At 47.2% G+C, this 26,304-nt stretch overlaps 2 protein-coding genes across 4 annotated transcripts in view; one reads left to right on the top strand and one right to left on the bottom strand.

Moving 5' to 3' along the window:
• Positions 1–11,461, bottom strand: part of LOC137428010 (olfactomedin-like protein 3) — a 32,897-nt gene extending 21,436 nt beyond the window's left edge. Inside the window, exon 1 of the mRNA XM_078777535.1 lies at positions 11,342–11,461. The gene's annotated coding sequence lies outside the window, so the exon portion shown is untranslated. The remainder of the gene's footprint in view (positions 1–11,341) is intronic.
• Positions 1–26,304, top strand: part of LOC137428011 (pyruvate dehydrogenase protein X component, mitochondrial) — a 75,921-nt gene that overhangs the window by 16,719 nt on the left and 32,898 nt on the right. The window contains exons 1-2 of one of the 3 annotated variants that reach the window (XM_068117906.2): positions 11,691–11,969; positions 23,814–23,841. In XM_068117906.2, coding sequence (XP_067974007.1) covers positions 11,921–11,969; positions 23,814–23,841 — 77 coding nt within the window. In that variant the 5' untranslated portion in view covers positions 11,691–11,920. Of the gene's footprint in view, positions 1–11,690; positions 11,970–23,813; positions 23,842–26,304 lie in introns of those variants that run through there. The other 2 variants (XM_068117908.2, XM_078777536.1) reach the window with 2 other exon arrangements.

Below are 26,304 nucleotides of genomic sequence, written 5' to 3'. Positions count from 1 at the left end.
CACAACATTTGAGAGCAGGGACCGAGAGACATGGAGACATCGAGAGATCTGTGGGAGGGAGAGGGCTTTGGGGGGGAGGCATGTGAAGGGGGGGGGGGTGGGGGGGTGGGAGAGGTATAAACATATGGACACTGCCAGGATTTCCAGGAAAGAAGTTGGAATTTCAAACAAGGTGGATCTGGGGTGAATTAGTGGGGGTAGAAAAGATCAAGGTTATGGATGGGGGAAGATAAGAGATGGTGGTGAACAGCTGTTTTAAAGACCTGGAGGGAGGAGAGGGATTTAAGGGAGTGTGGGAGTTTGTTCCACAGGCGGGAGAAAAGAGGATTGAAAGAGTGAAGGTGAGCAGAGAGCCGAGATTTCGGCAGTTTAACCATCAGAGGGTTGCTGGCAGATCTTGTGCGACCTGTAGGAATATTTGGGGGACAGAGCACAGAGAGAGCTGGGGGAGCAAGGCCGGAGAGGAGTCGGTAGAAGACAGAAAGACCACCTACCTGCCTGCGGTGAGTGAGTGAAAGGCCCTCAGAGATAGCTTCATCGCGGGAGATTCCAATGATTCTGAAAGCTTTGGATTCAACAGCGTGAAGCCGATCCAGGTGTGAGGCAGGAGCACCAGCCCATAGAGGAGAACAGTATTCCATTGAGCTGCGGATGAAAGCCTTGTATGTGGTGAGGAGCTCAGGTGTGCCGAGGAAGGACTTCGCATGACGGAGGATGCCCAGTCGGCGACTGGCTTTGGAGGCCAGCTTGGAAATGTGGTTTTCCCAAGAAAGATCATGGCAGATAGTGAGACCCAAAAGCTTGAGCGACAGAACTTCTTGGAGAGGATTGTTGAGAAAGTAGATGGGAGGGTTGTCCAGTCGATCTTTTCGGAGAGACATAGTAAGAGAGTGAGATTTGTCAGGATTGAAAGACATGTTCCACTTGTTTGACCAGTCTGTGATTTTGTCCAGGTCTTCAGAGAGTGAGGAGGCTGCAGACTGCCGATCTGAGGGAAGAGGAATGGAGCGGCAGAGAGTGGAGTCATCAGCAAAGAGATAGAGAGGATTTTCCAGAGAGTCAGAGAGATCATTGATAAAGACCAGAAAAAGCACAGGGCCCAGCACACTTCCTTGGGGAACTCCAGCCTGAACAGGAAGGGGAGATGAGAGAAATCCATTCAGGGCCACACGTTGACTACGACCAGAGAGGAAGTCCACAAGCCATGCATGGAGATTTCCATGGATACCATAGGAGGAGAGTTTGGTGAGCAGAGCTGGGTGCCAGACCGTATCAAAGGCCCATGATATGTCAAGGGAGACAGCTCTGATTTCCTGTTTGGCATTGAGGACCTCCATCCATTGTTGAGACAGCAGTCTTTTTCGGTTTCTCTAAGATGGCGGCTGTACAGCGTGTCCTATGACTTCATAATTGTCATTACAAAACTATACAGGAGGAGGTGCTCCTATGGTCAAAATTTCGTATCCATCGGACTCAGTTTCAGGGAAAATAACAATTACATACTGATCGGATCAAGCATTGTACTTGTCGAATTATGACGTCATAATGAAGACACCAATGACATCATCATTAACAAATCTTATTCCCCTTGGGAAGTACTTGACAATGAGCCATGTTTTAATTTTTTTTACATTGAGCGCTTTCGGAGATATAGAGGTGTAACGTTTTTCCAAGATGGCGTCTGTACCACGTGACCTATGACGTCGTAATTATCACTAAAAATTGTACAGGAGGCGGCGCTCCTATGGTAAAGGTTCGTGTCAATCCGACCAACAGGTGCTGAGAAAATGCATTTTAAAAATACAGACACGTACGTAAGCCACAGATACGCACATACCCGATCGCTTAACCACTCTTTTCACTTCGTGAGCGCAGGTTAAAAAACAGGTATTTTGATTCAACATTTACACAAAAGTCAGGAGAATTACCAATAGGTGAGAGTACCTATCATGGAGGTGAAGAAGTACTTTTTCAGAAGATCCAGGTCGGATTGGGGCAATTAAAGGAACAGCTCAGGGATGGAAGAGTAGATAGAGCTCTGGGGCAGAGAATATGCACCTGAGAGTATTGAGGGAGGTGGCTAGGTAGGTAAACGTGATGTTATCAGAGCAGGTATGCTGGATGTTATCATAGCAGGTATGCGGGATGTCATCAGAGCAGGTATGCGGGATGTCATCAGAGCAGGTATACGGGATGTCATCAGATCAGGTATGCGGGATGTCATCAGAGCAGGTATGCGGGATTTCATCAGAGCAGGTATGTGGAATGTTATCAGAGCAGGTAAGTGAGATGTTATCAGAGCAGGTATGCTGAATGTTATCAGAGCAGGTAAGTGAGATGTTATCAGAGCAGGTATGCAGGATGTTATCAGAGCAGGTAAGCAAGATGTTATCAGAGCAGGTAAGCAAGATGTTATCAGAGCAGGTAAGCAAGATGTTATCAGAGCAGGTAAGCAAGATGTTATCAGAGCATCATTATATCAGAACGAATCTAGACTCCGATCTGACATGATAACCAATACAGACGAATCTGCCGGCGAGAAATGGTTGATACGAAACACTTCGTATGAATCGAAAATCAAAATCATAATTGTATTCGGAAAATGATGAAACCCACCACCTTTTAGAGGCCATTTTTGGAATCAGTGATCCCGAATTAGTAAGAAAGTGTTCTTACTTTTATAAAATTCGAAAACATCACATTTGGTCAAAGTGACCCATTAGCGGGGTACCCAATTTTTTCCTGATGTACTAACAGGAAAATATAATGACATTCAAGACTATAACGACACTCTTCGACGTCACGACGTCGACCGATATGCCTTCGCCCACATTATTACATCATTATAATATGTGTACCAAGTTTGATTTAAATCCATTTAGCTGTTCTCAAGTTATCACATTTTTACCTGATATGACCTTTGACCCCAAAATCTAATTAGTTAATATTTACATCATTTTACATACCTGTACCAAGTTTGACGAAGATCCCTTCAGCTGTTCTCAAGTTAAAGACAGATTACAGACTTTGACCTTTGACCTCATGACCCCAAAATCTAATCAGTTGATCTTTACATCACTATACATACTTGTACCAAGTTTGAATTGGATCACTTCAGCTGTTCTCAAGTTAAAGACAGATTACAGACTTTGACCTTTGACCTCATGACCCCAAAATCTAATCAGTTGATCTTTACATCACTATACATACTTGTACCAAGTTTGAATTGGATCACTTCAGCTGTTCTCAAGTTAAAGACAGATTACAGACTTTGACCTTTGACCTCATGACCCCAAAATCTAATCAGTTGATCTTTACATCACTATACATACTTGTACCAAGTTTGAATTGGATCACTTCAGCTGTTCTCAAGTTGTCGCGGTAACGAAAACCTATCACGGATGGACGGATGGATAACCTGAAAAGATAATGACTCCGGCGACTTCGACAGCGGTGGCATAAAAATGTACTAACATTCTAGAAAATGTACCAACAGGAAAATGCACTAACAGGAAAATGCACTAACATTCTAGAAAATGTACCAACAGGAAAATGTACCAACAGGAAAATGCACTAACAGGAAAATGTACTAACATTCTAGAAAATGTACCAACAGGAAAATGCACTAATATTCTAGAAAATGTACCAACAGGAAAATGCACGAACAGGAAAATGTACTAACATTCTAGAAAATGTACCAACAGGAAAATGTACTAATATTCTAGAAAATGTACCAACAGGAAAATGTACCAACAGGAAAATGTACCAACAGGAAAATGTACTAATATTCTAGAAAATGTACCAACAGGAAAATGTACTAATATTCTACAAAATGTACCAACAGGAAAATGTACTAACATTCTAGAAAATGTACCAACAGGAAAATGTACTAATATTCTACAAAATGTACCAACAGGAAAATGTACCAACAGGAAAATGTACTAATATTCTAGAAAATGTACCAACAGGAAAATGTACCAACAGGAAAATGTACAAACAGGAAAATGTTCTAACATTCTAGAAAATGTACCAACATTCTAGGAGATGTACCAACATTCTAGAAAATGTACCAACAGGAAAATGTACTAACAGGAAAATGTACTAATATTCTAGAAAATGTACTAACAGGAAAATGTACTAACATTCTAGAAAATGTACCAACAGGAAAATGTACTCACATTCTAGGAGATGTACCAACATTCTAGAAAATGTACCAACAGGAAAATGTGCTAACAGGAAAATGTACTAACAGGAAAATGTACTAACATTCTAGAAAATGTACCAACAGGAAAATGTACTCACATTCTAGGAGATGTACCAACAGGAAAATGTACTAACATTCTAGAAAATGTACCAACAGGAAAATGTACTCACATTCTAGGAGATGTACCAACATTCTAGAAAATGCCCCAACATTCTAGAAAATGCACCAACATTCTCGAAAATGCCCCAACATTCCAGAAAATGCACCAACATTCTAGAAAATGCACCAACATTCTAGAAAATGCACCAACATTCTAGAAAATGCCCCAACATTCTAGAAAATGCCCCAACATTCTAGAAAATGCACCAACATTCTAGAAATGCCCCAACATTCTAGAAAATGCACCAACATTCTAGAAAATGCACCAACATTCTAGAAAATGCACCAACATTCTAGAAAATGCACCAACATTCTAGAAAATGCACCAACATTCTGGAAAATGCCCCAACATTCTATAAAATGCACCAACATTCTAGAAAATGCCCCAACATTCTAGGAGATGTGCCAACATTCTAGAAAATGCCCCAACATTCTAGAAAATGCACCAACATTCTAGAAAATGCCCCAACATTCTAGGAGATGTACCAACATTCTAGAAAATGCCCCAACATTCGAGAAAATGCACCAACATTCTAGGAGATGTACCAACATTCTAGAAAATGCCCCAACATTCTAGAAAATGCACCAATATTCTAGAAAATGCCCCAACATTCTAGGAGATGTACCAACATTCTAGAAAATGCCCCAACATTCTAGGAGATGTGCCAACATTCTATAAAATGCCCCAATATTCTAGAAAATGCACCAATATTCTAGAAAATGCCCCAACATTCTAGAAAATGCACCAACATTCTAGAAAATGCACCAACATTCCAGAAAATGCACCAACATTCTAGAAAATGCACCAACATTCTAGAAAATGCACCAACATTCTAGAAAATGCCCCAGCATTCTCGAAAATGCACCAATATTCTAGAAAATGCACCAATATTCTCGAAAATGCCCCAACATTCTAGAAAATGCACCAATATTCTCGAAAATGCCCCAACATTCTAGGAGATGTACCAACATTCTAGAAAATGCCCCAACATTCTAGAAAATGCCCCAACATTCTAGGAGATGTACCAACATTCTAGAAAATGCCCCAACATTCTAGGAGATGTACCAACATTCTAGAAAATGCCCCAACATTCTAGGAGATGTACCAACATTCTAGAAAATGCCCCAACATTCTAGAAAATGCACCAACATTCTCGAAAATGCCCCAACATTCCAGAAAATGCACCAACATTCTAGAAAATGCACCAACATTCTAGAAAATGCACCAACATTCTAGAAAATGCCCCAACATTCTAGAAAATGCCCTAACATTCCAGAAAATGCACCAACATTCTAGAAATGCCCCAACATTCTAGAAAATGCACCAACATTCTAGAAAATGCACCAACATTCTAGAAAATGCCCCAACATTCTAGAAAATGCACCAACATTCTAGAAAATGCACCAACATTCTAGAAAATGCCCCAACATTCTATAAAATGCACCAACATTCTAGAAAATGCCCCAACATTCTAGGAGATGTGCCAACATTCTAGAAAATGCCCCAACATTCTAGAAAATGCACCAACATTCTAGAAAATGCCCCAACATTCTAGGAGATGTACCAACATTCTAGAAAATGCCCCAACATTCGAGAAAATGCACCAACATTCTAGGAGATGTACCAACATTCTAGAAAATGCCCCAACATTCTAGAAAATGCACCAATATTCTAGAAAATGCCCCAACATTCTAGGAGATGTACCAACATTCTAGAAAATGCCCCAACATTCTAGGAGATGTGCCAACATTCTATAAAATGCCCCAATATTCTAGAAAATGCACCAATATTCTAGAAAATGCCCCAACATTCTAGAAAATGCACCAACATTCTAGAAAATGCACCAACATTCCAGAAAATGCACCAACATTCTAGAAAATGCACCAACATTCTAGAAAATGCACCAACATTCTAGAAAATGCCCCAGCATTCTCGAAAATGCACCAATATTCTAGAAAATGCACCAATATTCTCGAAAATGCCCCAACATTCTAGAAAATGCACCAATATTCTAGAAAATGCACCAACATTCTAGAAAATGCACCAACATTCCAGGAGATGTACTGTGGCAGACACGATGGCTCGCTGGCGCAGTGACATCATTCCGCGCACCAAGAGGGTGTCGGCCACGCCCGAGGGGTAGGCGTGGCCTCGGGATATACATGGGGCTCGCAGCCCCGAGCAAGTCAGTGCTACAGTTTGAGCCTTACAATAAAGACTCTTTTGACCCTACGCGTTGTGGCTTACCTTCTTTGGCAAACAAGTTGCGTGCATAGCACCACGCTACACTGGTGACCCCTTTTGGTTCAGCCGTCGCTGACCACAGAACGCGCCATGGCAAACAACGCGGTCGCGGTAAAGCTCCCTGAGTTTTGGGAAGCCCAGGCCGAGGTATGGTTCGTGCAGGCCGAGGCACAGTTCCAGCTTCGAGGCATCACGGCGGATGAGACGCGTTACTACCACGTGATCGCCGCCCTCGGGCCCGGCACAGCCGCCCGAGTCGTGTCCGTCCTGCGGAACCCGCCGGCCGACCACAGGTATGAGGTGCTGAAACGCCTCCTCATCGCCACGTTTGGCCTCACGGAGTGCGAACGGGCCGACCGCCTCCTGGACCTTCCCGGACTCGGCGACACACGACCATCGGTGTGGATGGATTACATGCTGTCGTTGCTGGGTGACAAAGCCCCGGATTTTTTATTCCGGGCGCTCTTTCTACGCCAGCTACCGGCACAGGTACGCCTCGCGTTGGCCGTTTCCAAAATAAGGGAACCCCGCGCTCTGGCCATCGAGGCCGACAAGTTCTTCGCGGCTTGTGACACGCGGGCGAGTTTCGGTGCGGCCGTCGTGGATCCCGAGGCTGATGCGGCTGCACACCTCGTGGATCCCGAGGCTGATGCACACCTCGTGGCCGCCGCCACGCCCCGCCCACCACCACCGCAGCTGCGAAAGCCGCGGCCTCCGCCTCCTCCGCAAACCTGGTGCCGTTTCCACGCCAGGTTCGGCCACAAGGCTAAGAGGTGTTGCCCGCCGTGCTCGTTTGGCAAGTCGGGAAACGACCGAGCCGGCGCTCGGTAGCGGCCCTGAGCGTCGGCCATTCCGGCAGCCTCCTATTTATCACGGACACCTTGTCCGGGCGCCATTTCCTCTGCGATACAGGAGCGCAGGTAAGCATCAATCCCAGCCCACACGTCCGACAAGCGCACCGCGGGCCGGGGCCCCGCGTTGCTTACAGCCAACGGTACACCCATACGCACATTCGGGAAGCGCTGCCTCTCCCTGCGGTTTGGAGGGCAACGCTTTCATTGGACGTTCGTAACCGCCAGCGTGCTCATGGCATTGCTCGGTGCGGACTTCCTATGTGCAAATGGGTTGTTGGTCGACGTAAAGCACAAACGGCTCGTCCAGGCAGAAACTTTTAGCTCGCTCGCTTGTTCGCTGAGCAGCTCGTTGAGCGGCTCAATGAGCGGCTCACCGAGCGGCTCACTAAACGGTTCCATCCCGGCGAGTTTGGTTTGTACGCTTCCGGCAGCGGATGACTTTACCCGCCTCCTCACCAGTTTCCCGGCCCTCACGCGGCCCACCTTCTCGGCGGTGGCCGTCAAGCACGGGGTGGAGCATCACATCCCCACCATCGGGCCACCGGTCTACGCCCGGGCACGCCGCCTCGAGCCGACGAAGCTCGCGGTGGCGAAAGCGGAGTTCGCTATGCTGGAGCGGCTGGGCATCGTACGGCGCTCCAAGAGCGCTTGGGCATCGCCGTTGCACATCGTGCCGAAGCCCGGCGGGGGATGGCGGCCGTGCGGGGACTACCGCCGCCTCAACGATGCTGCCAACCCCGACCGGTACCCGGTCCCTCACATCCAGGACTTTTCCGCCCGATTGGCGAAAATGTCCCTCTTTTCCAAGGTGGACCTCATCCGCGGATACCACCAGGTCCCCGTCAGGCCAGAGGACATACCGAAGACGGCCGTCATTACACCATTCGGCCTCTTCGAGTTTCTGCGGATGCCCTTCGGGTTGAAGAATGCGGCTCAGCCGTTCCAGCGGCTGATGGACAGTGTCTTGCGCGACTTGGATTTCATTTACGTCTACCTGGACGACATCCTCGTCGCAAGCGCATCCCGTGAGGAGCACCTCCACCATCTCCGCACGCTCTTCGAACGTCTGGGCCAGCATGGCCTGATCATCAACCCCGCCAAGTGCCGGTTCGGCGTCGCCAACATCGACTTTTTGGGGCACCGCGTCACCAGGCATGGGGCCATCCCCTTACCGGCCAAGGTGGAGGCGGTCAGGGGGTTTCCGCGCCCCCGCACGATCAAGGGGCTCCAGGAGTTCCTGGGCATGGTGAACTTTTACCACCGTTTCCTGCCCCGCGTCGCCCAGCTCCTGCGCCCCCTGCACGAGGCCCTCCGGGGGAAGCCAGGCAAAGTTGACGTTGCTTGGACCGAGCCGATGGACGCGGCGTTCGCGGGCGTGAAGCTCGCCTTGGCTAACGCCACCATGCTCACGCACCCGGCGCCCGATGCACCGATCGCCCTCACCACCGACGCGTCGGACTACGCGGTGGGCGCGGTGCACGAGCAATGGGTGAAGGGAGCTTGGCAGCCGCTGGAGTTTTTCAGCCGGCAGCTCCGCCCGCACGAACGGCGGTACAGTACCTTCGACCGCGAGCTCCTCGGGCTTCACCTGGCGGTCCGGCATTTCCGCCATCTGCTCGAGGGCCGTTCGTTCACGGCCTTCGTCGACCACAAGCCCCTGGTCTTCACGATGGCCAAGGTCGCCGAGCCGTGGTCGGCCCGGCAGCAGCGTCACCTCTCGGCCATGTCCGAGTACACGAAGGACATCCGGCACGTCGCGGGGAAGGACAACCCGGTGGCGGATTGCCTTTCCCGGTCCGTCGCCCATGCGGTCCACCTCGGGATCGACTATGCCCGGATGGCGGCAGACCAGACCGCCGACCCCGACGTCCAGGCCTTGCGGACTGCCGTCATGGGCCTCCGCGTCACCGAGGTGCCATTCGACGGCGCGGGCGCGGCCCTTCTTGTGCGACGTCTCCCTCGGCCGGCCTCGCCCCAAAGTGCCCGCGGGCTGGCAGCGCCGGGTTTTTGACGCCATCCACGGCCTGTCCCACCCGGGCACGAAGGCCTCCCAGAGGCTGGTCGCCGACAAGTTCGTCTGGCATGGCCTCCGGAGGACCGTCCGCGATTGGACCAGGACGTGCCTCGCGTGCCAACGCGCGAAGTTGCACCGCCACACCCAGGCCCCGTTGGCCCCGTTTACTGTGCCCGAACGTCGGTTCGACCACGTTCACGTGGACTTGGTGGGACCTCTGCCCCCCTCGCGGGGTTTCACCCACGTCCTCACCATGGTGGACCGCACCACCCGGTGGCCGGAGGCCGTGCCTTTGGCGGCAACGACGGCGGCGGACGTTGCGCAGGCGTTCATCACCACCTGGGTTGCCCGGTTCGGCGCCCCCTCGGACATCTCGTCCAACCGCGGCCCCCAGTTCACCTCGGAGCTCTGGGGGGCAGTCGCGCAGGGGCTCGGCATCCAGCTGCACTGCACCACGGCCTACCACTCACAGGCCAACGGCCTGTGCGAGCGCTTCCATCGCTCCTTAAAGGCCGCGCTCCGGGCCACCCTCCGCGACGGCGGCTGGGTCGACAGGCTCCCCTGGGCCCTGCTGGGCCTCAGGACGGCACCCAAGGATGACCTGCGCGCATCCGCGGCGAAGTTGGTCTTCGGACAACCGCTGCGGGTGCCGAGCGAGTTTCACCCCGACTCCACGGCACCATGGTCCGCGGCGCAGCAGCGCTCCGCACTGCAGGAGACCGCCCAGAGGTTCGCCCCGGTGCCGACGGCGCACCACGGGTGCCCGCCAACACACGTCGCCCCGGAGCTCCGCACGGCAGAGTACGTGTTCGTCCGCCACGACGCCCACCGGACACCGCTGCGGCCCCCGTACGACGAGCCCTTCCGCGTGCTGGAGACCGGGGCGAAGCACTTCACCCTGGACATCGGCGGTACTCCTGACCGCGTTTCCGTGGACCGCCTCAAGCCGGCCCACCTCGACGTGGACCACCCCCCGCCAGTGGCTCGGCCCCCGCGTCGGGGCTGCCCCCCGGCGGGCGGACCCCGGCACCGCCCAGCCCCGCCGGCACGCCACCGCCCTGTCCTGCACCCATCCCAGATGCCGCCAGCGGCATTCCAGATGGCATCCCGGCATCCCAGACGCCGCCAGCCGCCAGAGGGCGCTTCGGCCGGGTCATCCGTTTACCCCGCAAACTGACCCTTCAGGTGCGCGGGAATTCTGGGGGGGGGGGGGGGGGGGGGGAGGGGGGGGGGCACGTGTGGCGGACACGATGGCTCGCTGGCGCGGTGACATCATTCCGCGCACCAAGAGGGTGTCGGCCACACCCGAGGGGTAGGCATGGCCTCGGGATATACACGGGGCTCGCAGCCCGAGCAAGTCAGTGCTACAGTTTGAGCTTTACAATAAAGACTCTTTTGACCCTACGCGTTGTGGCTTACCTTCTTTGGCAAACAAGTTGCGTGCGTAGCACCACGCTACAGTACCAACATTCTAGAAAATGCACCAATATTCTAGAAAATGCCCCAACATTCTAGAAAATGCACCAACATTCTAGAAAATGCACCAACATTCTAGAAAATGCACCAACATTAGAGAAAATGCACCAACATTCTAGAAAATGCACCAACATTCTAGAAAATGCACTAACATTCGAGAAAATGCACCAACATTCGAGAAAATGCACCAACATTCTAGAAAATGCACCAACATTCTAGAAAATGCACCAACATTCTAGAAAATGCACCAACATTCTAGACAATGTACCAACAGGTGCAACCGCCCACAGTGACAGTGGCAACAACAGACGTGGCCACATAAATGATGCAACCAGCAGCCGAGTGGCTGCACACGAACCACCCACCCACTACAGGGTACATGCCACTACCAATCAGCTTGCTATCGCTTGTCAAGCCAGCCGTTCCTTGTCACCCATTTCATTGATTGCTTGCTTGAGTGCTTCGGCCACTTGGCGAATGTTCTGCAAACTCTATGGGTGTAAACCAAAGGTATGGGTGCCAATGCCCCCCCCCCCCCCTTATTCATGCTCATATGCTCCATCTTTTATCAGAAATATTGATGCAGATGTTGGAGATTATTTTTGTTGCAGTATTTACATTTTTATTTCCCAATGTTTGAATTTACATCTTTGCTTCTCAGACAAGCCCGCACAATTGTGCTTCGAGGTGTATAATTCTTTATGATGCGTCGAGGCTGTGATACCTCCCTCGCTGCTTACACACGTCGGCGTGGAATATTCATAACGAAAGTAAATCCTTGAAGTATATCAGAAATAGACCGCGGGAATATGTAAGACGTTATTAAAGTTATCGGGGGAGGTGACGTCAAATACGGAAGTGACGGCGTGACGTCCTGATTGGCATTGTCGTATGATCTCTATTCTCTACTGACCCCCTTAATCTGAAAATGTGGAGTTTCTCTCGTTCCTCTTGCTGAACCATTCACGATGTCCTTCAATTGCGTTCGTCGGCTCTGGCTTCGTGGGACGTTACGAGGTGAGATTATTGGATTATATGTGAAGTGATTGGGAGGAGTGGTTTCGTTCATTTTACCTTAAATACATGCAAGGTGATTGGAAGGAGTGTTTTTTTTTTTTTTGTATACAAGATCGAGGCTCATGAAAGAGCTAACATTAATCACACAAAAAGTCAAACCGACAGACAAAACACAAAAAAACAAGGGGAGCGGCAGACAAGATGTGGAGAGAGGGGGAAGGACACAAACAACATTTGAGAGCAGGGACATCGGGAGGACTTGGGGGGGGGGGGGGGGGGGGGGAGGTGGGAGAGGTATAAAACATATGAACACTGCAAGGACTCTGGGGTGAATTAGCGGGGGTAGAAAAGATGAAGGTTTTGTATGGGGGAAGATAAGAGATGGTGGTGAACAGCTGTTTTAAAGACCTGGAGGGAGGAGTGGGATTGAAGAGAGTGAGGGAGTTTGTTCCAGAGGCATGAGAAAAGAGGCATGAAGGAGTGAAGGTGAGCAGTGAGTCTTGATTTTGGCAGTTTAACCATCAGAGGGTTGCAGGCAGATCTTGTGCGACCCGAAGGAATATTTGCGGGACAGAGCCCAGAGAGCTGGGGGAGCAAGGCCGGAGAGGAGTCGGTAGAAGACAGAAAGACCACCAACCTGCCTGCAGTGAGTGAGTCAGAGGCCCTCGGAGTTAGCTTCATCGCGGGAGATTCCAATGATTCTGAATGCTTTGGTTTCAACAGCGTGAAGCCGAGCTAGGTGTGAGGCAGGAGCACCAGCCCAGAGGGGGGAACAGTATTCCATTCAGCTGCGGATGAAAGCCTTGTATGTGGTGAGGACCTCAGGTGTGCCAAGGAAGGACTTCGCACGACAGAGGATGCCCAGTCGGCGACTGGCTTTGGAGGCCAGCTTGGAAATGTGGTTTTCCCAAGAAAGATCATGGCAGATAGTGAGACCCAAAAGCTTGAGTGACAGAACTTCTTGGAGAGGATTGTTGAGAAAGTAGATGGGAGGGTTGTCCAGTCGGTCTTTTCGGAGAGACATAGTAAGAGTGTGAGATTTGTCAGGATTGAAAGACATGTTCCACTTGTTTGACCAGTCTGTGATTTTGTCCAGGTCTGCAGAGAGTGAGGAGGCTGCAGACTGCCGATCTGATGGATGAGCAATGGAGCGGCAGATAGTGGAGTCATCAGTAAAGATATAGAGATGATTTTCCATAGAGTCGGAGAGATCATTGATGAAGACCAGAAATAGCACAGGGCCCAGAACACTACCTTGGGGAACTCCAGCCTGAACAGGAAGAGGAGATGAGAGAAATCCATTCAGGGCCACATGTTGCCTACGACCAGAGAGGAAGTCCGCAAGCCATGAGTGGTGATTTCCATGGATACCATAGGAGGTGAGTTTGGTGAGCAGAGCTGGGTGCCAGACCATATCGAAGGCACGTGATGTGTCAAGGGAGACAGCTCTGATTTCCTGTTTGGCATTGAGGACCTCCATCCATTGTTGAGACAGCAGAAGCAACATGTCCAGAGTAGAATGACCTGGTCTGAATCCAAATTGATTATCGGAGATCAAGCCATTGGAGAAGAGGGATTTGATATCCGAAGCAATGATGGATTCCATGGCTTTGCTGATAATTGGAAGCAGGCTGATTGGTCTGTAGTTGCAAGGATCTGTTTTTGCACCTTTTTGTGTAAAGCGGTAATGTTTGCTGATTTCCAAGATGCTGGCAGATGGCCTTGAGCCAAAGAGAGGGCGAAAAGAACAGAGAGAGGGTGAGATAGAGCGGCAGAGCAGCATTTTAGGACCCGTGGGCTGATGCCGTCTGGTCCAGTTGCAGAATCAGAGTCGAGGTTTGACAAAAACCTCTCCACCTTGTCAGGAGAGGACACAGAGTCCAGGAGCAGTTGGGTTCGACTGAGTAAGGTCGGAACTGAGAGAGATGGGTTGTTTATGTGGTTGTTTATTTTATGGATGTGGTTGTTGATTTTACCATAAATACATGAGGTGATTGGGAGGATTAATTTAGTTTATTTTAACATAAATACATCTAAGGTGATTGGTAGGAGTGGTTTAGTTTATTTTACCATAAATACATCTGAGGTGATTGGTAGGAGTGGTTTAGTTTATTTTACCATAAATACATCTGAGGTGATTGGTAGGAGTGGTTTAGTTTATTTAACCATAAATACATGTGAGGTGATTGGTAGGAGTGGTTTAATTTATTTTTCCATAAATACGTGAGGTGATTGGGAGGAGTGGTTGAGTTTATTTTACCATAAATACGTGAGGTGATTGGGAGGAGTGGTTGAGTTTATTTTACCATAAATACGTGAGGTGATTGGGAGGAGTGGTTGTTTATTTTACCATAAATACGTGAGGTGATTGGGAGGAGTGGTTGAGTTTATTTTACCATAAATACGTGAGGTGATTGGGAGGAGTGGTTGTTTATTTTACCATAAATACGTGAGGTGATTGGGAGGAGTGGTTGTTTATTTTACCATAAATACGTGAGGTGATTGGGAGGAGTGGTTGTTTATTTTACCATAAATACATGTGAGGTGATTGAGAGGAGTGGTTGTTTATTTTACCATAAATACGTGAGGTGATTGAGAGGAGTGGTTGTTTATTTTACCATAAATACGTGAGGTGATTGGGAGGAGTGGTTGTTTATTTTACCATAAATACGTGAGGTGATTGGGAGGAGTGGTTGTTTATTTTACCATAAATACGTGAGGTGATTGGGAGGAGTGGTTGTTTATTTTACCATAAATACATGTGAGGTGATTGAGAGGAGTGGTTGTTTATTTTACCATAAATACGTGAAGTGATTGGGAGGAGTGGTTTAGTTAATTTTAACACAAGTACATGTGAGGTGATTGAGAGGAGTGGTTGTTTATTTTACCATAAATACGTGTGAGGTGATTGAGAGGAGTGGTTGTTTATTTTACCATAAATACGTGAGGTGATTGAGAGGAGTGGTTGTTTATTTTACCATAAATACATGTGAGGTGATTGAGAGGAGTGGTTGTTTATTTTACCATAAATACGTGTGAGGTGATTGAGAGGAGTGGTTGTTTATTTTACCATAAATACGTGAGGTGATTGAGAGGAGTGGTTGTTTATTTTACCATAAATACGTGAGGTGATTGGGAGGAGTGGTTGTTTATTTTACCATAAATACGTGAGGTGATTGAGAGGAGTGGTTGTTTATTTTACCATAAATACATGTGAGGTGATTGAGAGGAGTGGTTGTTTATTTTACCATAAATACGTGAGGTGATTGAGAGGAGTGGTTGTTTATTTTACCATAAATACGTGAGGTGATTGGGAGGAGTGGTTGTTTATTTTACCATAAATACGTGAGGTGATTGAGAGGAGTGGTTGTTTATTTTACCATAAATACGTGAGGTGATTGAGAGGAGTGGTTGTTTATTTTACCATAAATACGTGAGGTGATTGGGAGGAGTGGTTGTTTATTTTACCATAAATACATGTGAGGTGATTGAGAGGAGTGGTTGTTTATTTTACCATAAATACATGTGAGGTGATTGAGAGGAGTGGTTGTTTATTTTACCATAAATACGTGAGGTGATTGAGAGGAGTGGTTGTTTATTTTACCATAAATACGTGAGGTGATTGGGAGGAGTGGTTGTTTATTTTACCATAAATACATGTGAGGTGATTGAGAGGAGTGGTTGTTTATTTTACCATAAATACGTGAGGTGATTGAGAGGAGTGGTTGTTTATTTTACCATAAATACATGTGAGGTGATTGAGAGGAGTGGTTGTTTATTTTACCATAAATACATGTGAGGTGATTGAGAGGAGTGGTTGTTTATTTTACCATAAATACGTGAGGTGATTGAGAGGAGTGGTTGTTTATTTTACCATAAATACATGTGCGGTGATTGAGAGGAGTGGTTGTTTATTTTACCATAAATACATGTGAGGTGATTGAGAGGAGTGGTTGTTTATTTTACCATAAATACGTGAGGTGATTGAGAGGAGTGGTTGTTTATTTTACCATAAATACATGTGAGGTGATTGAGAGGAGTGGTTGTTTATTTTACCATAAATACATGTGAGGTGATTGAGAGGAGTGGTTGTTTATTTTACCATAAATACGTGAAGTGATTGGGAGGAGTGGTTTATTTTATTTTAACACAAGTACATGTGAGGTGATTGGGAGGAGTGGTTTAGTTTATTTTAACACAAGTACATGTGAGGTGATTGGGAGGAGTGGTTCAGTTTATTTTACCATAAATACTTGCAAGGTGATTGGGAGGAGTGGTTGAGTTTATTTTACCATAAATACTTGCAAGGTGATTGGGAGGAGTGGTTGAGTTTATTTTACCATAAATGTGAGGTGATTCACAACACACAAATTGGCCCTTCTCAGAGAGCCTCCTCAGCGTCGACGAGTCTGGCATTTCACTCAGGCCGGCTGGCACGGTCTTTAAGCAGCCATCAATCATCTGGATTGGTCTCCCATCTCCACTGCCTCTGACATCAATTCTTCCTGGGAATTCTTCCAAAGCAAACTGCTCTCTCTCATGCACAGATTTATCCCGTCTCGTCTTCAGTTGTCTTACCCTTCCTCCCGTCAATGGTACACTGAATCTTGTGGTGAGGCAGTTGCCCTGAAACACCTTGCCTTTGCCTCTTGGAAGGCTAATCCAACTGAAGGCAATCTCAGTTCCTTCCACCAAGCTCGAAACAAGTGTGTGTCTACCCTCAGGAGTGCCAGGAAGCACTATCTCTCCACACTCAAGAATGAACCCTCAAGCCTGTCTCCTTCCTCCAAATCCTGGTGGCGTCTGGTCAAATCCGTTTCTGGTGTTTGTTCCCCCTCCATCCCCTCCCTTACCTCAAATGGCTACACAGTTGACACCGCACGTGACAAAGCCGAATGCCTCAACTCTGTTTGCCTCAAAATATTGTGTCCCAAACCCATCTCTCTCTGTTCCCACCTTTCCCAGTCGAACCCAACTGCTCCTGGACTCTGTGTCCTTCTCTCCTGACAAGGTGGAGGAGTTTTTGTCAAACCTCGACTCTGATTCTGCAACTGGACCAGACGGCATCAGCCCACGGGTCCTAAAATCCTGCTCTGCCGCTCTATCTCACCCTCTCTCTGTTCTTTTCACCCTCTGTTTTGCTCAAGGTCATCTGCCAGCATCCTGGAAATCAGCAAACATTAGTGCTTTACACAAAAAGGTGCAAAAACATATCCTTGCAAGTACAGACCAATCAGCCTGCTCCCAATTATCAGCAAAGTCATGGAATCCATCATTGCTTCGGATATCAAATCCTTCCTCTTCTCCAATGGCTTGATCTCCGATCATCAATTTGGATTCAGACCAGGTGATTCTACTCTGGACATGCTGCTACTGCTGTCTCAACAATGGATGGAGGTCCTCAATGCCAAACAGGAAATCAGAGCTGTCTCCTTTGACATATCACGTGCCTTCGATACGGTCTGGCACCCAGCACTGCTCAACAAACTCTTCTCCTACGGTATCCATGAAATCTCCACGCATGGCTTGCGGACTTCCTCTCTGGTCGTAGTCAACGTGTGGCCCTGAATGGATTTCTCTCATCTCCCCTTCCTGTTCAGGCTGGAGTTCCCCAAGGCCGTGTTCTGGGCCCTGTGCTATTTCTGGTCTTAATCAATGATCTCTCCGACTCTCTGGAAAATCCTCTCTATCTCTTTGCTGATGAGTCCACTCTCTGCCGCTCCATTCCTCTTCCCTCAGATCGGCAGTCTGCAGCCTCCTCGCTCTCTGAAGACCTGGACAAAATCACAGACTGGTCAAACAAGTGAAACATGTCTTTCACTCCTGACAAATCTCACACTCTTACTATGTCTCTCCGAAAAGATCGACTGGACAACCCTCCCATATACGTTCTCAACAAACCTCTCAAAGAAGTTTTGTCGCTCAAGCTTTTGGGTCTCACTATCTGCCATGATCTTTCTTGGGAAAACCACATTTCCAAGCTGGCCTCCAAAGCCAGTCGCCGACTGGGCATCCTCCGTCGTGCGAAGTCCTTCCTCGGCACACCTGAGCTCCTCACCACATACAAGGCTTTCATCCGCAGCTCAATGGAATACTGTTCTCCCCTATGGGCCGGTGCTCCTCCTCACACCTAGCTCGGCTTCACGCTGTTGAAACCAAAGCTTTCAGAATCATTGGAATCTCCCGCGATGAAGCTTTCTCCGAGGGATTTTCACTCACTCACCGCAGGCAGGTAGGTGGTCTTTCTGTCTTCTACCGACTCCTCTCCGGCCTTGCTCCCCCAGCTCTCTCTGTGCTTTGTCCCCCAAATATTCCTACAGGTCGCACAAGATCTGCCAGCAACCCTCTGATGGTTAAACTGCCGAAATCTCGGCTCTCTGCTCACCTTCACTCTTTCATTCCTCTTTTCTCCCACCTCTGGAACAAACTCCCACACTCCCTTCAATCCCACTCCTCCCTCCAGGTCTTCAAAACAGCTGTTCACCACCATCTCTTATCTTCCCCCATCCAAAACCTTGATCTTTTCTTCTCCCGCTAATTCACCCCAGATTCACCTTGTTTGAAATTCCAACTTCTTTCCTGGAAGTCCTGGCAGTGTCCATATGTTTTATACCTCTCCCACCCCCCCTTCCCATGCCCCCCCCCCCCACCCCCAAATCCCTCTCCCTCCCACAGATCTCTCGATGTCCCTGCTCTCAAATGTTGTGTTTGTGTCCTTCCCCCTCTCTCCCCATCTTGTCTACCGCTCCCCATGTTATATGTTTTATGTGTCGGTTTGTCTTTCTGTGTGATTAATGTTAGCTCTTTCACGAGCCTCGATCTTGTATACCAAAAGAAAAAATAAATAAATAAATAAATAAATACATGTAAGGTGATTGGGAGGAGTGGTTTAATTTATTTTACCATAAATACATGAGGTGATTGGGAGGAGTGGTTTCGTTAATTTTAACATAAGTACATGTGAGGTGATTGGGAGGAGTGGTTTAGTTTATTTTAACATAAGTACATGTGAGGTGATTGGGAGGAGTTGTTTAGTTTATTTTAACATAAGTACACGTGAGGTGATTGGGAGGAGTGGTTTAGTTAATTTTAACATAAGTACACGTGAGGTGATTGGGAGGAGTGGTTTAGTTTATTTTAACATAAGTACACGTGAGGTGATTGGGAGGAGTGGTTTAGTTTATTTCACCATAAAAGTACACGTGAGGTGATTGGGAGGAGTGGTTTAGTTTATTTCACCATAAAAGTACACGTGAGGTGATTGGGAGGAGTGGTTTAGTTTATTTTAACATAAGTACACGTGAGGTGATTGGGAGGAGTGGTTTATTTTATTTAAACATAAGTACATGTAAGGTGATTGGGAGGAGTGGTTTAGTTAATTTTAACACAAATACATGTGAGGTGATTGGGAGGAGTGGTTTAGTTTATTTTAACATAAATACATGTGAGGTGATTGGGAGGAGTGGTTTAGTTTATTTTAACATGCATGACAATGGCGATTTAACACAGTATTTTGTTATAGTATTAATTTATGACTAGCCGAAACCCGTGGAACATCCACGGAAGGGAGGATGTGGTGTATGGATAGAGTGTACCATTATGGATGGCATAGGGGATTTGCTTGTCCGAGTAAGAGTTAGGAAGAAAGATGAGAATGAAGAGTGCGTATATGAACAACGTATTTATTGCTCAGATTTTTCGAGTATGGCTGTACGTGATAAACAAAGAGCGCGGTTGGACGAAATTATGGTAAACCCACCTGATGAGGTTAGCGTACACCGCGATCGACGACACCGGCACAAATGCATGCTCTGGAAGTCTGGATTGTCCACTCAGTGGACGGCTTGCTGTCGCCTTCGCCTGTCCAATCAGCGGACGGCTTGCTTCGCCTTCACCCAGCAGACGCCAATACGATGGCGTCGTATCGGCAGTTAATCGGATGCTTTTGGGCCCCAACGTCGGCTAATTCAGATTTTTCGAGTATGGCTGTACGTGATAAACAAAGAGTGCGGTTCGTAGATCGTAAATCCATTAGTGCCGTGGGCATCGGGTCACTGGGTGCGGCGTAAAAGGGATAACAAAGTCGAGTCCATACGCTATTATTATATAGACTAGCCGAAACCCGTGGAACATCCACGGAGGGGAGGATGTGGTGTATGGATAGAGTGTACCATTATGGATGGCATAGGGGATTTGCTTGTCCGAGTAAGAGTTAGGAAGAAAGATGAGAATGAAGAGTGCGTATATGAACAACGTATTTATTGCAATCTACTTAAATGACAACGCTACGATATACTTTTGAAAATATCACGTACCGTCTCGAAGTCAATGCCATCCTTTTATCTCTTCGTATACAACTCGCTGATTTCTACCTTATCGTGAAAAGGTTAAAGCCTACTTTGATAATCATGAACGGTGGCAGATGCAGGAGTTTGTGAAACGAAAGGGGGGGGGGGGGGGGCTGATCATGACCTACCCTACGCCATTTGTTGAGATCAACGGAAACACAACTGCATAGGTAGGGCCTAGGCCTACGCTTCGTCACTCGGCGAAGTACACTTTAAAAAAAAAGCTTTCAGAAGCTGAAGCCTTGTTATTTATTGCTTTATATGATACTGATGGGCTGCTGATCGGTTTCACTTCGTTGTTATCACAGTATATGGAAGAAATTATGGTAAACCCACCTGATAAGGTTAGCGTACACCGCGATCGATGACACCGGCACAAATGGCGGAATGCATGCTCTGGATTGTCCACTCAGTGGATGGCTTGCTGTCGCCTTCGACTGTCCAATCAGCGGACGGCTTGCTGCGCCTTCAGCCAGCAGACGCCAATACGATGGCGTCGTAAGATGGCGTCGTATCGGCCGTTAATCGGATGCTTTTGGGCCCCAACGTCGGCTAATTCAGATTTTTCGAGTATGGCTGTACGAGTGTACGTGATAAACAAAGAGCGCGGTTCGTAGATCGGAAATCCATGAGTGCCATGGGCATCGGGTCACTGGGTGTGGCGTAAAAGGGATAACAAAGTCGAGTCCTTACGGTATTATTATATAGATTGGAATGATACTGCTTGGAATGAAAACAGATATTGAGGTTAAATGTGAACGTGGAAATGACGTGAGGGTTTCTACTTTCTAACTATGATATTCGCGGATTCGCCATTGACTGGGTATAGAAACATTCAGACGGTACGGTTTTTGCCCAAGTCATTCACGAACCGGCTGTCCAGGGCTGTCCATGTCTGACGTTCGACTGAAGGTGGCATAGGAATGTGGAATTTATTGGTCCCATGGTTTAGCATTCACCGTTTCTGCATTGTTTGTTTGCTTTTGGCTTCCCTCCCATGCATAGCACGGGTACCTCGCTAGTTTATAAATATGAATATATAAAACTTGTTTTCACTTTGTCTTTTGCACAACTTTTCTTTGTGACCCGTTTTTGTACGTGTTTGCTACCTTCCCCACCGAAGGTGGATGGAGGTTATGTTCACCTCTGTCTGTTTGTCTGTCTGCGAACAAGATATCTCAAAAAGTTGTGGACGGATTCGGATGAAATTTGGCAGAGAGGTAGCGCATGTGACACGGACGAAATGATTAGATTTTGGTGAAGATCTGGATTCGAATCTTCACCATTGGGAGATAGGGCCAAAAACAACACATAGCAGGATATCTAAAAAAGTTATGGACAGATTTGGCCGAAACCTGGTGGACCAATTGGGTGTGTGACAAGGACTAATCAATTCGATTTTGGTGAATATCTGAATATGGATTCGGATTCCAGAATTATTTAATTTTTAAGTGATTCTTCACCTTTGAGTGATCGGGCAAAAAGCGATATATATACAGTGCATTCAGAAAGTATTCAGACCCCTTCACTTTTTTCACATTTTGTTATGTTGCAGCCTCATGCTGAAATCGTTCAAATTCATTTCTTCCCTCATCAATCTACACTCAATACCCCATAATGACAAATAAAAGAGAAAACAGGATTTTAGAAAGTTTTGCGAATTTATTAAAAAGAAAAAACTGAAATATCACATTGACATAAGTATTCAGACCCTTAACTCAGTACTTAGTTGAAGCACCTTTGGCAGCGATTACAGCCTCGAGTCTTCTTGGGTATGACGCGACAAGCTTTGCACACCTGGATTTGGGGATTTTCTGTCATTCTTCTCTGCAGATCCTCTCAAGCTCTGTCAGGTTGGATGGGGACCGTCGGTAGTCAGCCATTTTCAGGTCTCTCCAGAGATGTTCGATTGGGTTCAAGTCAGGGCTCTGCCTGGGCCACTCAAGGACCTTCACAGAGTTGTCCCTAAGCCACTCCTGCGTTGCCTTGGCTGTGTGCTTAGGGTCATTGTCCTGTTGGAAGGTGAACCTTCGGCCCAGTCTGAGGTCCCGAGCGCTCTGTTTCAGGTTTTCATTGAGGATATCTCTGTACTTTGCTCCGTTCGTTGTTCCCTCAACCCTGACCAGTCCCCCAGTCCCTTCTGCTGAAAAACACCTCCACAGCATTATGCTGCCACCACCATGCTTCACCATTGGGATGGTATTGGGCAGGTGATGAGTGGTGCCTGGTTTCCTCCAGGCATGACGCTTAGAATTGAGGCCAAACAGTTCAATCTTGGTTTCATCAGACCACAGAATCTTGTTTCTCACAGTCTGAGAGTCCTTTAGGTGCTTTTTTTGCAAACTCCAAGTGGGCTTTCATGTGTCTTTCACTGAGGAGAGGCTTCCGTCTGGCCACTCTGCCATAAAGCCCAGATCGGTGGAGTGTTGCAGTGATGGTTGTCCTTCTGGAAGTTTCTCCCATCTCCACACAGGATCTCTGGAGCTCAGCCAGAGTGACCACCGGGTTCTTGGTCACCTCTCTTACCAAGGCCCTTCTCCCCCGATTGCTCAGTTTGGTCGGGCGGCCAACTCTAGGAAGAGTCCTGGTTGTTCCAAACTTCTTCCATTTAAGAATTATGGAGGCCACTGTGCTCTTGGGAACTTTCAATGCAGCAGAAATTTTTTTGTAGGCTTCCCCAAATCTGTGCCTCGACACAATCCTGTCTCTGAGCTCTGCAGGCAGTTCCTTCGACCTCATGGCTTGGTTTTTGCTCTGATATGCATTGTCAGCTGTAAGACCTTATATAGACAGGTGTGTGCATTTCCAAATCATGTCCAATCAATTGAATTTACCACAGGTGGACTCCAATCAAGGTGTAGAAACATCTCAAAGATGATCAAGAGAAATGGGATGCACCTGAGCTAAATTTCAAGTGTCATAGCAAAGGGTCTGAATACTTATGTCAATGTGATATTTCAGTTTTAATCATTTTTAATAAATTTGCAAAATTTTCTAAAATCCTGTTTTCTCTTTGTCATTTTGGGATATTGAGTGTAGATTGATGAGGGAAAAAATGAATTTAAACGATTTCAGCATAAGGCTGCAACATTATAAAATGTGAAAAAAGTGAAGGGGTCTAAATACTTTCTGAATGCACTAACATGATATTTAAAAAAGTTATGGATGACTTATGACAAATTGGTTAAATGAGTTGGTTCGGTGACAAGAACAAGCCGATTAGATTCTGTTTAAGGTCCGAATCCAGATCCGGCCTATCGGTGGGATACAAAAAAGCTGTTCAGCCTGGCGGAGGTGTGTTCTCGACCGAGTGCCGTTCTAGTTTGTTTATTTGTTTATTTATTTATTTGTTTTTTATATACATACATGCATGCTATACGAGTGTACATACATACATGATCTAATTTGATTTTCTTTGTTTACATTGATTTCACAAAATACATCACAAACTCACCTCTTAATGATCTCTCCCACCCTGTTCTTGTTTCCCATGCAGGTCTGCAGGGGTCGCTCAGCATGTCCCGGTGGGTGAGCAATGATGTCCATTACGGTGTAGCCTGTAGGGCAAACCCGTCTAGAACAGTGTTTGTATGTATGTATGTATGTATGTATAGTACAAGCGTACACCAATCAGAGCTGAGGATGTGGTGACATGACAGGGTGATGTGATTACGTCAGTGATGTCATGACGGCTAACTCGACACTCCACCATTTTGATTTCTATGCCGTTCAGGTTGAACATATAATCGAACCTGTCATGTATCACAATCACCATGCTCTACCTTAACGTTTTTTATTCAGTGTGAAACACAAACAAACTGATTGTTAAAATGACCATCAAATATCGAAAGGTGTTTCAGGTCTTCCAACGACACAGTACGTATAGGCCTTAGGCTTCATGCCTTCATGCCTCACGTTCAGGCCACTTCGTACAAGTTAGCCCATGTTTCTTAATACAATAGTATCGTTTTCATAATATTAATAACAATAATAACATTAATAACAATACAACAACAACAACAGGCATTTTAAGGCCATTTTCCCTGCAAGAGCAGGGGTTAGCCTTGCGGCCCCCATGACAATGTTCTCCATTTTGCCCTATTTTCTGCATCTCCCCTTGTTAACCCCCTTGCCCGCATTTCTTCTTCGACCATCTTTAGCCAAGTCTTTCTCGGTCTTCCCTGTCCTCTACTTCCTTCTACATTCATTTCCATCACTCTTCTCAACCAGTCACTTTCATCCTTCCTCAACACATGACCAAACCATCTCAACCTGTTTCTCTTCACAGCATCCATCACAGGCTCTATTCCCATCATCTTTCGCAATTCATCATTTGTCTTCCTCTCTCTCAAAGATACTCCACACATACACCGAACCATTCGCATTTCCACCCTTTCCAGCCTTCGTTGCTGCTCTGCGTTCATTACCCATGTCTCGCTCCCATAAATCATAACACTTCTCACACATGCAGCATACACCTTTCCCTTCAGCTTCAACGACACTCCCCTCCTCGTCAGCACGCCACTCAGTTCCCGAAACTTCTTCCATGCACATCTCACTCAAGCAACCGTTGCCGAGTCTGATCCACCTTCTCCATTCAGCATGTCTCCGAGGTAACAAAATGTTTTCACACCTTCCAGCTTCACGCCGTCTCCAAGATCCAACTCAACATTTCCTCCATCTGCAGCTCCCTCTGTGCACACCTTACACTTGAATGTAGCTGCCACACTGGTTAATGACCCTCTCAAACCACTACATTTTTGATGAACCCACTCGGCGCACATTGGACATTGAATGGAATTCACTCCGACACCCTTCCTGCACACAGCACACGGCCACTTCCCAGTTCTTTCCACCTCACCACATGCTTTACCACTTGCCATCACCTTCGTTTTTCCGATACTCACCTTCAGACCTTTTGTCTCCATACATTCCTTCCACTTGTTCATCTTCTCCTTCAGTCCATCCATACTTTCTGCAACCAACACCAGATCATCTGCATACAACAACTCCCACGGTAAACCCTCCTTTACGTTCTGAGCCAGCACCTCCATGACAGTTACAAATAGTAGTGGACTAAGTACCGACCCCTGATGCACTCCCACCTTCACCTCAAACTCACCACTGTTCCCGTCCTTCGTCCTTACAGCTGTGCGCGCTCTTTTGTACATTGCCATCACTACCCTGATCAACCATTCCTCCACTCCTAACCTCCTCAATGCCCATGTCACTACTTCACGTGGAACCCTATCGAATGTTTTCTCCAGATCAACAAACCCAAGAAACAACTTCTTCCTCTTCTCCATATACCTCTCCTGCAACTGCCTCACAATAAAAAGCGTGTCTGTCGTTCTTCTTCCTGGCATAAATCCAAACTGCATTTCGTCAATCTTCACTTTCTTCCTTATCCTCCACTCCAACACCCTTTCCAATACCTTCATTCCATGCTCCAATAACTTTATCGCTCGATACGAGCCACAGTCCAGAGGGTCACCTTTCCCCTTGTATAGAGGGACGAGGGTACTTAATTCCAAATCCACTGGAATGCGACCTTCTTTCACCACCAGATTGCAGATCTCTGTCATTCTCTTCACACCCCCAATTTCCCACTGCCTTCAACATATCTCCCACAACTCACGTTGGCCCTCCCGCTTTTCTACTCTTCATTGCTTTTATCGCTTCCTCAACTTCCTTCTCGGTTATCTTCTCTGCCGGTCCTCAAACTGGGTTACTCTCTATGTTGCCATCCCATTCATTCTCTGCATTCAACAGTATTTCCATATATCTCTTCCATCTTCCTTTAATTCCATCTGGGTCCACAACTATTTGTCCCACTTCATCCTTCAAGCAACTCACCCCCATCACATCACACCTCTCTTTCGGTATCTGCTTTGCAATCCTGAATACCGCTCTCTGACGCTCTTCCAAATCCAAGCGTTCTCCGAACTTTTTCCTACATTCCTCCTGTGCCTTTGCTACCTCTTTCT

The sequence above is a fragment of the Myxine glutinosa genome, chromosome 5 (assembly GCF_964187855.1).
Source record: "Myxine glutinosa chromosome 5, kmMyxGlut1.1, whole genome shotgun sequence".
NCBI classification, from domain to species: domain Eukaryota; kingdom Metazoa; phylum Chordata; class Myxini; order Myxiniformes; family Myxinidae; genus Myxine; species Myxine glutinosa.
This window is presented reverse-complemented; position numbering and strand designations above follow the sequence as displayed.